We start from the raw sequence: 16,336 nt of genomic DNA on the forward strand, positions 1-16,336 counted from the left end.
ACTAACTTTTCCAATTCGTTATTCTTTACATTTCTTAAAACTCGTGCCCCTACTAAATGTGACTCATATTGTGGGACGGATGGAGTAATTGGTAAAGTAAGAGAGATGATGAGAAGTGTAGTTTAAATAATGTTAGTGGATAATGCGACTCTCATTATTATTATTATTATTATGGTGGGTCCTAGTGATATAAATTATAAATAAATCGATATATATGGGTAATAGTTTGGTAAAAAATTTCAGAATTGGAAATAAAATATTTTTATGGGACGGACGAAAAAAGAAAAGTGTCCTTATTTTTATGGGAAGGAGGGAATAACACTTTCGCGCTTGTCCCATAACTTAAAATTTTCGGCTATTATGTGGTACCGTGGATGCCCTTGTTTTCCTACGTGGACATAAACATCGTTTATTTAAAACGACGTTGTCTTAAACACCTCTCAAAACGATTTCTTTCCATTCCATCATTTTTAGATTTGGGTGTTTTTTCAAAAGAAAAACATACTTGGTTCTTCATTTCATCATTTTTTTAAAATTATGTAATATCACATCAGAATGTCATGTCATTAAATAATGACAAACTTAAGTGTCATGGACTAAATAATGTCACGTACTCGGCCGAAAATTTTAAGTTATGGTTTAGTTGCAAAAGTGTTATATGTTATGATTTAATTAGCTAACTTTGTAAGTTAGGAGATAAACCAAAAGTTTTGATTTAATTGGCAATTTTTTCTTAAAAAATTGATATTTAAAATTTTTAAAAGTTAAATAAAGATAGAGTATAGTATGAGAGAGAAAAATGAGAGGAGTGTAGAGAAAATTAAGTAGGTGAGAGAATAAAATATGAGAGAGAAAATGTATTATTTTTGCTAAAAAGAGAAATAATTTACTTATAATTGGACATCCTAAAAAATGACTCGCTTATGATGGGGTGGAAGAAGTAGCAGAGTACATTTATTTATGAATTGAGTTTTAATTTCCTTCTAAAAATAAGTTGTTTTTTTAAATTATTTTTTTAGTAATTTATTTTCTTTTAATTATCTATTTTTTTCTATCTCCAATTAACTTACCAAAGTACTACCTTCTTTCATTTATTAAAAAGTAATTTAGTTATCTTTTAATGCTCCCGTGCAGCCGTGTGACGCCCACTTGCCGGTCCGCAAGTGGGCATCGTTTATATCCGTTGAAAAAGTGTTTTTTTTTTAAATTCTGAAAAAAATTAAAAAATGTAATATTAGGATTTCAATCAATTGTAATATTAGGATTTCAATTATGTATTTTTTCATATTTTCGGATGTTGTAATTTTCGTGGGTTTTAATGATTTTATGAATTATTAGTATTAATTTAATATTTCAATGAAATATTAATTGAATTTGTTGGAAATAAAAATAAAAAATGAAATTAAATGAATAGTTAAGGGATGAGATGGTTAAGAGATGGAGGGTTGCAGCCTGCAGGTGTTGTCTCTTAATTAAGAGATGGGTAAAAAGTGCAGTGGGACCCATAAATAGTTAAGGGATGAGATGAGACGGTATTGAGACAGAGATGTGGATAGCCTAATAAGCTTGCTCGTCTGCAAAGCCAGGAGGATGAATGAGCAATTTAAGATCTCGGGTTTTCTGCATTACGATACTGATCAAATGTATTGCTTTGCTAAGTTTTGCTACGTAGCTCTAAATCTATTTTTATTAATTTTTTAGGCATTACAATGACTTATTTTCCTTTTTCCAAGTTTTAGAAATTAGAAGTAAATGTTTGATTAACTTAGTACAGTGAATCATCTTGTTATCGGTTGCTCGACTGATTTTATTTCAATGAATTTTGATCAAGATTCTAACATATAGTAGTAGTAGTACTTAATATGACTGATGGAGTCTTTATTTTTTTTATAAACCTTGTGATTCATGTCTGTTCCATTATTTCCTTTAGAAGGAAACAAAGAAAAACATTTAGTAAAACTGAGAGGAGAGAAATGAATTTGTTGGTATTTTGTATTCCCTGCCGTGAACACAAAGCATCATCATCATCATCATCTTTACAACCCCACACAAAACCTTTTACTATATCCAACGTTACAAGAAAAGAACCCTCATGACCACCACCACGCTTATAAGCTTCCTTCGGCTTACAAATGTTGCAGCAATCTTCTTTCACTTCCAAGAATGGCGCCGCCGCTGCAAAACCTACCGCTGCTGCTTCTGTGTCTCAACTTCTGCATGTACGCCATCGTTGTGGGCATCGGTGCTTGGAGCATCAACAGAGCTATCGACCACAGCTTCATCATCGGTAACACATATCAAAACTCAACCCACAGCATATCACTTTTCTCACTGACTCTTCGTTTCCTCCCTACAGAGAAAGGCTTTGTTCTGCCTGCGCATTTCTCGCCTATATACTTCCCCATGGGAAACGCGGCCACTGGATTCTTCGTCATCTTCTCTTTGATTGCCGGGGTTGTGGGAGTTGCTTCTGCCATCTCGGGACTCAACCATATTTGTTACTGGGGCATGGATAGTCTCCCTGCAGCTGCTGTCGGCGGCACCATTGCCTGGAGTCTTACGATTCTGGCCATGGGGTGATTCATAGTTATCCTCTAATCATCTTTCTTCCTTCCTTTTGCTTTTATGGGAGCTAATGGTGTCTGTTTCTTTGACAGGTTTGCGTGGAAACAGATCGATTTGACCCACAGAAATAGCCGTTTGGTGAGATGAATAAAAATCGGATCTTTACATTTATATTTTGAATGGTAATGTTTTGTTTATGGGTTGGATTTTTGGCTGGTTGCAGATGACAATGGAAGCTTTCATCACAATCCTGTCAGCTACTCAGCTCTTCTACATCGCCCTCATCCATGGAGGCGCTGTGGAAGCGAGGGGAACAAAATCCAAGGAGGCGACAGGAAAAACATCTGCAGAGGCAAGGGGATGAACATGACAATCGATGTTGACATTTATATGCTGTTGTGGTTCTTGTTCTTGTTTGATCTTTGTTTCCAGGAGTTTTTTCTTTTTGTTTGTGTTTGATTGTACAAATAGAGATGGATTGCTTTGAGTAAATCAAATCAAATAAAAAGGAGTGAGTGCATGAATTATGTTCAATCGTTTTGGCAGCTGTTGCAAAATACTTCACAGTTTTATTAATTAAGGGGCAGTTGAAGAACAATAATTCACAAGAAAGTGTATGTCTATATTCACTGCTAAATCAACATGAAAAGGCAGAACTAACTCTTTGTTTTGATGGTGGAGATCTTCATTGACATCCTCCACAACTTCCCTCAGCCACAATGTCTGCTTCTGCTTTAGCAAGATTCTACAGCTATGAAATTTTGAATCAGAATCTACAACAAATGAAATTTTCATATTTTTTGTGCTATTCAACTCAACCATAGACCAAAAGGTGAACTGCACAAACAAATAGCAGAAAGCCAGAAACTGTTTATCCAACAAATTGTGAATAAGAAAACACAGATGTGTTTACCTTTGATTAATCACCAGACCCCGAAAACATTTCAAACAATCCACAGCAACTTTTCCACGTCGTTTTTTGAACTGGATACGGAGAAGGAGCCACCACCAGCTGCAGAAGAATAGAAAAAAGGACCTAATTATAGCATGAAGTGTATTCCAGATTACTTGAATGTGTTCAAAGGGTTCAGACGCAACACACACCTGTGTAAAGTTAGAATCTTTAACGCATTGTGCTCCATTATCTAAAGCAACTCTAGGAAGTGTTAATCTATCATCATTTTCTTGTGTAACACATTCTTTTGGATCTAAGGTTTTTGGAGTGATCTCAGCAGATCCAACAACATCTGCTTCTTCAACTGAGGTGCAAATTCTTTCTTCGACCGAGCCAAGCTTTTTCCCCTCATTCCCCTCTAGTGTACACTCAACAACAAGAGGAGCCACAGAGATGTCAGCTTGAGAAAGCACATCAGATTCTATGGCTGCAGCGATGCTTTCCGCAGTTGAATCACAAACAGACTCAACTGGCTTTCCAGATAAAGAATCATCCACTCCCACTGATACCTCGGAAGCAATGCTTGACTCAGCTTCCCCTTTCTTGATTCCACTGTTCTCATCATCTGAGCTGCTGCTGCTGCTGCCACAACTCCCAGATGAACCTCCATCATAAGGCTTCCTGTTTTCCCCATTGTGGTCGATGATGCTATCGTTCACACCCGATTCATCCTCAATCTTGATATCCTTCTCCACCCCAACTCGAGATCCTTCCGTGGAAGAAGCACCTCCGGCCTCTGCTTCGGCCAGAAGCTTCTCGTGCTTCACATCATCATCCCCTGCTATACATACATATGAGTCACTTGAAAAACAGTTCAACACAAAATCCTTTGACTCTGAGATCCATAGAGATTTTCAAATCTTAAGAGACTAAAAGAAAAAGGGAAAAACACCATTTCCCCATTCAACATTGATCCATGGCATTCAGCCTTTCACCAATCACCATAAACATCACATACATATAATTTTCAGTAACTGAAACAAAGCTTAGCAACAACCCCACTTCCAATTATTGCACAAGGCACAAACACAACAATATACTATCTCTTTAATTATTAGTAGTAGTAATATTTTTTGCAAGAATTACCAAAAACAAGATAAGCCCACAATAAGAAACCAATAACCGACACAATGCTTTGCACACATTAGACAAATAAAGTAAAAAAGAAGGAATTTTTAAAAGATTTGTGCGTTCTAAAAACAAAGTATCCGAACCGTGAGAGTGAGCAGGAGCAGAATCAGAGTGATTGTGGGACGGATTTGGATTCTCCTTCTTCTTCTTGGCAGCTTTTCGCTTCTTCGCACCTGACGGCATGATTAGTGACTGTCGGATTAGTTAAATCTACAGCAGCTATGGATCAAATCAGATTGCTCTCTCTCTCTCTCACAACTAAAACTGTAATTTCCAAGTACAGCTTTGCTGGCTCTTTGGGCTTCTATGGTTTTGATTTGAGAAGGGAATTGTGTATGAAAAATGGCAGTAAATAAGACAAAGGTTTGAGAGAGACTTTAGAGGTTGGTAGGGGCAAGCATTGTGAAGAACTGTCCATACATATAAAATAAATAATTGAAGGAAATATACATGTCATGAATTAAATGGTGTAGGGATCTTGTGAATCAGATTGGGGTTGGAGATTGTACGTAAGTTGGTTGGCCAAGGAGTGTAGTGGTAATGTCCAAGATCAAAGATCTCGGGTTCGAGTCTATGCTTATATAAATTAGATTGAGTTGGAGCTTATGTCATAGTATGACACTCCATTTGCTTTTCAGGGCACTTAGATTGTGGATTGGACCGTTGTGCTGACCGCATAACGGATTATTCTTCGGGTGGCATGAAATCGGTCAAATCCACGAGCGCTATGTAGCACCAACTAAGTTTTGAATTTTAAATTTTTTCGTTTTTCTTCTAATTTTAACTATTTTTATGATTAAGATTTACTAAAATCTAATTTGAAAAACTCCACTTAAATTCCAATTTTTGAAAGTCATGAAATAGATCCACTCATTTGAGAAGAAGATAATGATGATACAATTTAGAATAATAGTTGGGTTTTTTCTCGATTACTAGCTAATTTACAAACATTATATTGATGAAGTGTAAAAAAGTAAATCAATGAATCTTGTTCGAATCGAATGAATAATATATATAGGAAAAACTTTGGATGCACTCGGAATCATAAATCAACCCAATGATTTAACAACCTTGTCTATTATTTATTGTGACAGTCAATTTTAAACGTTTTTATAAGTATTTTAATTTACAATAAATTATGCGTTGCATGTACTATGTAACAATTCGCATAATGTTATTTAGCATATAACATATTTCTATATCCTAATACATTTCGTTTACGACAAATGCATTTCACCCTATTCAAATTTGTAATTTACATAATAGTAAAATTTATATTTACATGTAAGACTAAAACGGCATCGTTTAATGATGGAATTGAAGGACACCATGATAATAGTTGGCTATGAATTGTGGACGAGTGGGAAACGTCAATGGTATGTAAGCATTGAATGGTGCTCTCAATGAAGAGGGACAAGTGTTGTGGATAATGTCATGTACTCCCTCCGTCCACGAAAAATAGGACACATTATGAATAATATTAGTTTTAATATGAAATTAATAAAGTAAGAGAGAAGAGAAAAAATTAAGAGATAAATAGTATTCGTGGAATGTGAGGTCCATATTATTAGTAAGAGAGAAGTAGTGTTAGTGGAACGTGTGGTCCATATTATTATTAAGAGAGAAAAGAAAAGAGTAAGATATAATTTATTGAAAACTTTCGTTTTTAAATATGCTCTATTTTTCGTGGATAACCAAAAATGTCAAATATGCTTTATTTTTTTGTGGACGGAGGGAGTAAATAAATTTGCAGTGCAAAACTAAGTTGGTGACATTAATGAAAAGTTGAAAATCATCAACTTTCAATTCATGGCTACCATACTGTGCCAACTGCCAAGCTAAGTTCAACCAATCTAGACGCTGTGCTTTAGGAATCGGATTAATAAGCAAATCTAGAAAATAATTGATTCATGATTTAGAGCATCTTCCACCATTATACTAAACTCAAACTCATTTTAATATAAATGTCATACTAAATATTAATTTTACTCCAACTATTTACACTAAACTCAAACCCAAAAAATTATTCTCCCCTCACTAACTTTTTATACTTTTCAATCATACCTATATATTTTACCTAAATTACGTACTGACAGTCTGGAACAATTCTATTTTTGTTCTAGAGAACTAATGGAATTCCATTTTAATGAAGGAAATTAGATTTATTCCGAATGGGGGAGTGACGCACAAGGGTTATGCGTCGTTATTATTGAACGACGCACAACCCTTATGCGTCGTTAATGTCGTTAATTAACGACGCACAAGGGTTATGCGTCGTTCAAAGACGCATAAGCATTATGCGTCTTACCCTAATGACGCATAACCCTTATGCGTCACACTGGTAAACATTCCAGCCTGTCACCCGGGTGACCCGGGTTCAATCCCTGGCAACGGTGCACTTTTTTAAGTGATTAGTATTTGATAAAAATGAGTTATTCTAAACATTTGTTTTTGGCAAATAGATATTACTCTTATAAAAGAATTAATTAAAGAAGTTAAGAATAAATGCCCAATCTAATTGTCCCCCAAAATGAATACATGTACATTGACAAATTAATTTATACTACTATTATCTATGACCACTGATTATTTTATTTTATATTTTAAGTTTATTTTCGAATATCTTAAAAATTACTATTGTTTATGCCGTTAATTGTATAATAATATAAAAATCAAAAATTTATTCACTTATAGATTACGCTTATATAAAATACATGGCATAATATTATATACTATTAATTAAATAATCCAAGTCTTTATGTTATAAGAAAATAAAATAAAATAATTTCCAAAAGTCTTGCTGCAATATTGATTAATGAATGTTCTACCCACTATTATAAGAAAATAAAATAATGCTTATTATAATAGCGGTGACTATAGTCTAATAAATAATAGTAATAATGATAGTAAAAATGCGCCATTGCCGGGGATCGAACCTGTGTCACCCGGGTGACAGGCGGGAATGCTTACCAGTGTGACGCATAAGGGTTATGCGTCATTAGGGTAAGACGTATAATGCTTATGCGTCTTTGAACGACGCATAAGGGTTGTGCGTCGTTCAATAATAACGACGCATAACCCTTGTGCGTCACTCCCCCATTCGGAATAAATCTAATCTCCTTCATTAAAATGGAATTCCATTAATTCTCTAGAACAAACATGGAATCTCCCCGTCTAACACCATGACGCATTGTCAATAACATAAATTAAATTAAATAATATAATAAAATTTACTGGATTATTATTAGATAAATTTTTGTTAGTTGTTGTAATTTTAATTATTAATCTTCTATTTATATTATATATTTGGCTTATATGTTTCTATTATAAAAATTTCCATATTATGTATCGTTTTAATTATTAATGTTTAACAATTATTTGTTATATTTGATCGTATTTAGTTTGATAATAGGTATTAGGCATAATATTAATTTAAAATAAACAATCAAAATATAAAAACCTACCCAATTATGTACGTGACTTTTTCCAATTATGTATATGTAGTATTATAAATAATATTCCTATTAGTTTAACTACTCAATAAAAATATGTATTATATTAATATAGGTCGGCCCACTAATTACTAATCTTAATAACTAACCAAATATTAATAAAATTAAATTAGGTTTACTAATAGATTCATCTTCTTCTCCACGTTCTTCTCCGCCTTTGCCCTTCTGTAAGTTTTTCTTTATGTATTTTAAATTCTATTCCTTCACTTTATCTTTCTATTTTGATAAATATAAAGGATTTGGACTTGAATGCAATAATCCAAATCTGAAAATTGTTTTTGGTATGGTTTTAGTGTAAACCTAAAGATATATATTTTTTCTTCTAAAACTAATAGTAGGATTGGTTTTGCAGTACTAGAGTATTTTTGTAGTGCATTTTAAGTTTTGTAGTACTGTTGGAGATGATCTTAATTGGTCGAATGGACTTGATCAATGCTTATATATGTGTAAGTATACAATTTTTCCAAGTCCATCCTTTAATATATTTCATAGATATGAATTTGTATATTTTCTACTCCATATTTGACTAAGTGATTTTATATGATACTAACACTGAATACTTTATTTATCAGAATAATTATGGAATTAAACTAGTACTAAAATTAATAGAAATTAAATTATAAATTAATATTTATAATTTTTAATTTAATTTATTATTAGTAGAAAAGTACCCAAATTCAATTAACTCCGGCCCATATAAACTAAGTAGTTGGGACTAAGAGCATTCACAATGGGACGGATGTCTTGGCGGACATCCCGACGGACTTCCCAAAAACACCTCCTGCCACGTCATAAGGACCTCCCACTGCATTGCCATGTCATAAGGATATCCCACTGCACAATGACGGACATCCCCAAGGACATCCCGACGGATATCCACAATAATAAAAATTCACAAATTCACCAAATTAAACAATTTACGGAATTAAAAATTGACATGAATACGGATGAAGAAAGTGCAATGAAAATTTCATTAAATTAAAAAATAAGAAAGTACGGTTCAAAAAAAATTTAAACAAATTACATTAAAAATATCAACGTGCACCCTTCCGCGTCCATAGCTCTTCAATTATATCGTTCTGGAGTCGAATATGAGCTTATCGTTGACGTATGTCGGCAAATGCACGAACTCGATCGGCCTCTTCATGGAGTATCCCCATACGTACATTGGCGGTGGCCACGCCGTGGCTTGGACCAGCAGCATCAACATCATCATTGGCCAAATCAGTCAGTGTTGGACCTTCATCTTCGACAATCATGTTGTGCATGATAATACATGCGTACATAACATCAGCGATGCTGTCAATATACCACATATGTGATGGACCCTTCACTGCAACCCATCGAGCCTGGAGCACACCAAATGCCCACTCCACATCCTTGCGCACTGCCTCCTGACGACCCGCAAAATAGATCTTCTTTTCGTCGGTTGCGCATCTGATCTTCTTCACAAAGACGGGCCACATAGGGTATATCTCATCCGCCAAATAATAGCTCATATTGTGCTGGTTGGAGTTGGCGACGAAACTGACGGTCGGACCAATGCCCATGCACTGCTCGTTGAAAAGGGGCGACGACTGGAGGACGTTGATGTCGTTGTTCGACCCGACTACTCCAAAATACGCATGCCAAATCCACAGCCAGTAGTCAGCTACCGCTTCAAGGATCATCGTGGGATTCTTGTCCTTGAAACCGGTAGTGTACACCTCTTTCCAGGCAGCGGGGCTGTTCTTCCACTCCCAACGCATACAATCTATGCTGCCCAACATTTCCGAAAACCCGTGCTGACTCCCGTGCATATCCATCAGAGCCTCGCAGTCTTTGTGGGTAGGCTTACGAAGATACTAATCCCCGAATATCTCCCTAACGCCCTCACAAAAATACTGCAAACATTCGCGGGCAGTCGTCTCGCCGATGTGGAGGTACTCATCGAACATGTCGGCCGCACCTCCGTATGCTAGCTACCTGATTGCGGCAGTACACTTCTGTATGGGAGTGTAGCGGACGACGCATCCTAAAACGTCGCCGGAACATGTTCTCCCCAAACCGCGGCTCCGGAGCGAAGTAGTCCTCTTACAACCGACGATGTGCAGCGATGTGGTCTCCACCACTGACACCTGCACCACTACCACTACCACTAGCCATTTTGGATATACTAAAAGAAATGTAGAGAGAGAGAGAGAGAAACTCGTTAAAACAAGTGGTACGAATGAAATGAAGTTCAACGAGCCGTATATAGAGTTTAAAATTTTTAAAATTAAAAAATCGGGACGTCCGTCAGGACACCGCAATGGCGGACGTCCTGACGAACGTCGTCGAAAAGCCATGGATCTCCGGTGTCCGTAAGCGACGTTCGCGTCCGCCTCCTTCACGCCTAATGGCGGACGTCCGCCATTGGTGATGCTCTAAAATGGAAAAACTATTTCAAGATTGAAAGGGAAGCTTAGCCCGCCATTGCTGATGCTCTAAAATGGAAAACTATTCAAGATTGAAAGGGAAGCTGGGCTTTCTAATTCAGACAATACGACCTAATCCAGTTAATTTGATGAATTTAATTAAAAATTTTAACGCATAAGTCTTCTTGTAAACGTAAAGCCGATGAATGTAGTACTCCTAATTTTTAAAAGTACTAATAGTTATAGTAAAAATATCGATTTTTTTTTCACAAATCCAACCATTCATTGAGAGTTGATCATATCTCAATTTCATCTACTTGTCGAAATCAAACAACCACCAATTTTCTTTTTGACAGAAATCACCATACGTTCCCATGTTCCCCCCCCCAATTCTATCTAGCACCACCAAGTTCATTCACCGAGGTATAATGCCTTCCAATTTCCGAATTACACCAGCAATGCACGCATACATTTAGCATCCAACGCATGCTTCAACTGCCATCGAGACCCTTGGACTCCCCACGGATCGAGCTGATTGAGACAGCATAGGAGGGCGACTTCGATTTCGTTGGCGAGACGGAGGCGATGCTGGTCGGAAACCGGGACGGCGTTTGAGGAAGCGCGGTGGTCGCGGAAATCATAGCGGTGGCGGCGGCTGTCAACGGCGACGACGACGAACTCCTCAAGGGCTGGAGTAGTGTTGAAATCGAGAGAGAGGAGAGGCGGCGGCCGGTGTGCCTGTGAGTAGGGAGTGTAGTCGGCGATGGAGAGTAACCGCGATGGAGTGTAGTAGGGAGTGTAGTAGGGAGTGTAGTCGGCGATGATGATAAGTGGAAAGAAAGAAGATGAATTGAAATGTAAAAATAATTAGGGAATTAATTAGGGAGTAAAAAATCTGAATTAAAAGTTTAATTTGGTCAAAATCGTGATTAAATCCGTTGACCGTTAGTTTTTAACGGAAATATTGACGGAGGACCAAAATGATCAAATTCCCATATGTGCAGGACCAAAAAATCCAAAATAATGTTTGGGACCAAAAACGTAAAATGACTATATGTTCAGGACCAATTTTGGCATTTACTCTTTAATTGCTAACTATCACTAATTTAAGACCATAGGATTTTAGAAAATTTGTGGTCTACAATTTGCCACGTGTAATTTTCATTTGTATTAATTAAATCGAAAAAGATAAAAAAAACTACCAAATTAGGGGTTTGGATGAAAATGTCAATATAGTGTTTCGAAAATATCAACACAATGTTTGAGAATGTTAACACATTGCTTATATTAACATTCTACATGTATTATATTGACATATTTTATATATCATGTTGACATTTGTTGTTGTAAAAAAAATTGAAAATTTTCAAAATCTTTTCAAATTTTGACATCGGAACATATGCAAGTGAGATCTCGTTAGAATCCTTATGAAATTATCTTTAATTTGATATATGTTGTGTGGAAAAATATTTAGATCGAGAAAGTTATATGCGTTTAAAGTTATGGGATATTTTTCAAAAGTTAGTTACAACTAATTTGTTGTAAATTGACCTTAATACCCTTCTTGACGTTTTTTATTGATCGTATTGACATTCCGAGACTAATGATCCAGGCCCTTAATTTGAAAATCTAATGGTTATTATTTAGTTGTAGTTAGTAATCAAATATTGAGTTAGCAATATAACACTCCTCATGACAAAATTGTATTAAAATAACATACAAATGAAACTTTTTGAATGTTTTTTATATTTATTGAAACAATAATGAAATATTTCGTATGAATTGAATGTGTCAAATTAAAATGAGAGTGTTTAATTCTAAATTCTTAATTGAACTATTTTTGGTGGATGGAGGAAGTGGTATTTTGAACATAATGAAATGTCATAAGATGGCATAAAATGCTTAAAAGTATCTATATTCATAACGATAACTGTTGCGCTTTAACATCTAAAACAGCCGCAGAGAGACAGATAGATAAATTACAATAGTCCTCGAACTCGAACTAAAAGCTAAACTCACACCAAAGAATGCAAAAATCCCTCCTTTAGATTACCGAATCACCCATATGTATGGTAGATTTCAGACAGTCTCAGGGCTTGAATGCAGAAAATGCTACAACAGAGTTGTGTCCACCAAATCCAAATGAATTTGAAATCGCTGCATATGATAACGATCACAAACAAATTAAAGACCGGTCTGCAATGTCTCTACACGAGAGAGATAACAGTGATGTACGTAGGGAATTAGAGCTGGGAAGCGTCTTACAACATTGACTTCGTGTTGCTTCTTCTCGTTTGCAACAGTGTCAAACTCAACAGAAGGCTCAGGATTCTGTATCAGTAATTATAGACGGTTGTTTGTTAATGTTGATGAGGAGAGATGGAGTTATAAATATCTATAAAAGAGGGTGGCTGTATATGAAATAACCCCATATTAATCGCATTGGCATGGGGACTTACAAATTGATTTATCGAAGGGTGAAGCCAGCCTGTTGTGATGGCTTTCACTGTTGCAATGGCTTCCAAACCACCAGCAGCACCTAGGCAGTGCCCTATCATTGACTGAAACAACATGAAAAAGTGAGAAGTCTGCCATTACCATGCCACATGCTCGAGAAAAGAACACGAGCATAGAATAAAAATACAGAGCTTAAAGTCGGGGCTTACCTTGGTTGCGTTGATTTAATTTCTGAAGTATCCTTGAATACCTTCTTAATAGCATTTATCTCTGCTAAATCACCAACAATGGTGGAGGTTGCATGGGCGTTTATATAGTTAACCTGAAAGAATTCAAGGCAATACATTTTAGATGACCCAAGAATGATTGTATACCATATTGAGTTGCACCTTTTTCTCCAGTGATATCTATTAACATCAACAATTCTTTTCCAGAATATCAGATTTGACAGTCAATTTCTGAGGGGTGCAGTATCAGTTTCCAGATTCAGGAACAGAGGAAAAGGTTGGTAATTAATAAAAAATTAGACAGTCTACTCTTACGAAATAACAACAAAATAAAACAGTGGAGTTCACACACTTGGAAAATTCCCTGTACTATTAATATGCTGATGAGAGTAAACAGGAAAGATAAATAAAACACAAATGATTTGTTTGGGATGAAAGCACACCTCCTCAGGAGAAACACCAGCATCTTGAAGGGCATCCAGGATGCATGAAGAGACACCAAGCCCATCAGCCCTGGGATCAGTCATGTGATAAGCATCACAAGTTACAGCACCACCCAAATACTCTGCAATTATTGGCGCATCTCGTTTCATTGCATGTTCCAACTTTCCATAACCTGTCGAAAAAATTGACAAAAATATAAGGTCAAGCAATTGGCATTCAGATAGATTGGTAGTATGCTCAGCATCAACCTTGTTAACACATACAGCATCTACCACAAACTTTTAGAGGAAGATTAAGATTAATCTATTGATACTGAGAGACTAATAACAATGATGAAATTCTTCCAATACTTAAAAAGTAATGAAAAGAAGAAATGAATGGGAAAAACTGAAGAAAAAGTAGTTCTAGAGTCTCTTAACTGCCTTTCTTTACTTTTGGCAAAAAAAAATCATTGTTTGTGTTTCAACTAAACCATGTCCCTTCTCCTTTATACAGGCTTGATCTTTGTGCTCCCATGAGGCACTCATGTATTAATTTTATGTGTATTTGAATGTGTGGGGCAACACCTGTAGCTCTCATATGACTCATAACTCCTAAACACAACCAGTTGATTTCATACACAGACACAACCAGTCCTATTCCACTCAACCCAATAGCTATATCACCAACCCATATGAATGTGTACACAATACATATATATATGCAGTGCACTCTACACAAGAGGAGAAAAAGACACCCAAATATTCCCAATCACTTCCTACATGAAGTTGTTTAATAAGATCAAGGCAAGTTACATGTTCCAATGAACACATCACAGCATATGAGTTAAAGTCCTCCTACAAAATATCAACTACTTCACCACACAGTAAGTAAATGATTCCAACTCATTCACACGCGCACACACACACACACACGCATATTGAGAAGCTAACTTACCAAGACTCCAGCACCTTCACCCATCACAAAGCCATCTCGATCTTGGTCCCAAGGCCTAGAAGCAGTTTTTGGGTCATCATTTCTTTGAGATAGAGCTCTACAAGCAACAAAACCTCCCAGTCCAATTGGTATAATGGCAGCTTCAGTCCCACCCACTACCATCAAATCTGCTTCACCTCTACGAATGTGATTCGCAGCTGCATAAAAGCAATAATTTGAAGTAGCACAAGCAGTTGAAATTGAATAGTTTGGCCCCATCAAGCCAAGATCAATTGCTAGCAATGCAGATCCCATGTTCGTTATGGCATAAGGTATGAAAAAAGGAGTAATCTTCCTGTGACCCTTCTCAATTAGAGCCTGAACACCGTCAGAAAATACACTAAGACCTCCCATTCCTGTCCCAACTAGAACACCAGCTCGAACCTTGTCAATCTGCAGTTAGAACAAAACAACAATTTTTTCAGATCATGTGACTTTAATGGGAAAAGAACACTAATAATTTCCACATGATAAGATGAAATACTAAACATCAAATTTCAAGCTTCCCATCTCAAATTCCATAGGGAAGCAAAATAAAACTGGAGTATAGGCTAGTTTGTGTAACACAGTGAACAAGAAGGAAAAGATTCGATTAAGAAGGTAAGAAATCTTTTTCAGATGAGAATTCACACAATTCTATCAGAACCACCGATGTTAAAAAGCAAAACCAAACTATAATCTTTATTGATCAGCATGCATTCATTCAACCAGCCAACCAACCACTCATGGAGAAATCAACAATAGCTCGAAACATAACTGAGCAAAATTCAACCAGAAAACACCTAATTAAAGCAGAAACTCCAAAATAAAACCGAATTGAGCAGCGAAAATCATGAATACCTTATCAAGCTTCTCGCCGCCGAGATCCGCGCTCTCGAGCGCCTTCTTCCCCCGCAACAATGCAGTACCTCAAACAATCGTCCAATCTCCGATCGTTTTTTGCCGTCAATATATCCATCGGCTTTGAACCCCCTAATCTGGCCGCCGAAGCGCGTGGGGAATTTGGAGGCGTCGAAGCGGTCAATCAGAGTGATGCCGCTCTCACCGGCCAACAGCTTCTCGTAGTAGGCGTCGACGTCGTTCCCGAACACGGAGATGAGCCCCATTCCGGTGATGACCACGCGCTTCTTGGGGTCCGTCTCGCGCTGGGCGCCGTGGCGGATGCGGAAATTGCGAAAGGGCGCCTCTTAGCTGGGGCTCTGGCATTGTTGCTGGGCCTCGAGAGGCGGAGGGATTCGAGGGGGGAAGGGCGGAGGGAGGTGGATTGGAGGGCTTGCATGGCGGAGGGGCGCGGATTTGGGCGTCGATGGAATCAATGAGATGGTGTGGAGAGCAGTGTGAAGCAGTTGGATTTGTTAGCTATGATATTGACGGCTGGCTTCAATCTTTTTTCTTTTAATAGAAGGATTAATCGTCTGTAAATAGTGATTTTTTATTTTCTTTTCACAAACTTGGGAATTTATTGTTATAATTTCAAAATTGTAAAATTTAAAGAGAAGCCCTTCCAGAAATATGCTCATTTCATTACTTGGTTTTGTCAAGTTGTCCATGTGCGAAAATCTACAATTTGTTTCACATACCTTATTAATAAATCTTACGGAGTATATGACAAAAGAAAACATTCCCCAAATTTCATCAAAAATCAATGTGATATGAAGTAATAGAGAAATTGGT

General features: G+C 36.7%; 2 protein-coding genes and 1 pseudogene across 8 annotated transcripts; 1 reads left to right on the forward strand and 2 right to left on the reverse strand.

The window, feature by feature from the left end:
• The first annotated feature begins 2,154 nt into the window (after window positions 1-2,154).
• Window positions 2,155-3,099, forward strand: LOC121741203 (membrane protein PM19L-like). Of its 2 annotated transcripts, XM_042133906.1 has the most exons (4): window positions 2,155-2,287; window positions 2,357-2,576; window positions 2,658-2,703; window positions 2,789-3,099. In XM_042133906.1, the coding sequence occupies exons 1-4, from the start codon at window positions 2,164-2,166 to the stop codon at window positions 2,927-2,929; spliced, it is 531 nt and encodes a 176-aa protein (XP_041989840.1). In that variant the 5' UTR covers window positions 2,155-2,163; the 3' UTR covers window positions 2,930-3,099. The 2 variants fall into 2 exon arrangements, with proteins under 2 accessions (XP_041989840.1, XP_041989839.1); XM_042133905.1 differs by having other exon boundaries at window positions 2,164-2,576.
• LOC121741202 lies at window positions 2,785-5,053 on the reverse strand. 6 transcript variants are annotated; one of them, XR_006037804.1, is made up of 5 exons: window positions 4,735-5,053; window positions 3,670-4,301; window positions 3,479-3,577; window positions 3,227-3,310; window positions 2,785-2,909 (listed from the first exon to the last, which is right to left on the reverse strand). XR_006037804.1 is itself a non-coding variant. In XM_042133903.1 (4 exons), exons 1-3 carry the CDS (start codon window positions 4,832-4,834, stop codon window positions 3,485-3,487), a joined length of 822 nt encoding a protein of 273 aa, XP_041989837.1. In that variant the 5' UTR covers window positions 4,835-5,053; the 3' UTR covers window positions 3,113-3,310; window positions 3,479-3,484. The 6 variants fall into 6 exon arrangements, 4 of the variants coding, with proteins under 4 accessions (XP_041989837.1, XP_041989834.1, XP_041989835.1 ...); XR_006037805.1 differs by having other exon boundaries at window positions 3,227-3,316; XM_042133903.1 differs by lacking the exon at window positions 2,785-2,909 and having other exon boundaries at window positions 3,113-3,310; window positions 3,670-4,298.
• A 7,405-nt stretch (window positions 5,054-12,458) lies between these two features.
• LOC121742514 lies at window positions 12,459-16,044 on the reverse strand (annotated as a pseudogene).
• Between the last annotated feature and the right edge of the window lie 292 nt (window positions 16,045-16,336).

Source organism: Salvia splendens, chromosome 7 (genome assembly GCF_004379255.2).
Source record: "Salvia splendens isolate huo1 chromosome 7, SspV2, whole genome shotgun sequence".
In the NCBI taxonomy this organism is placed as follows: domain Eukaryota; kingdom Viridiplantae; phylum Streptophyta; class Magnoliopsida; order Lamiales; family Lamiaceae; genus Salvia; species Salvia splendens.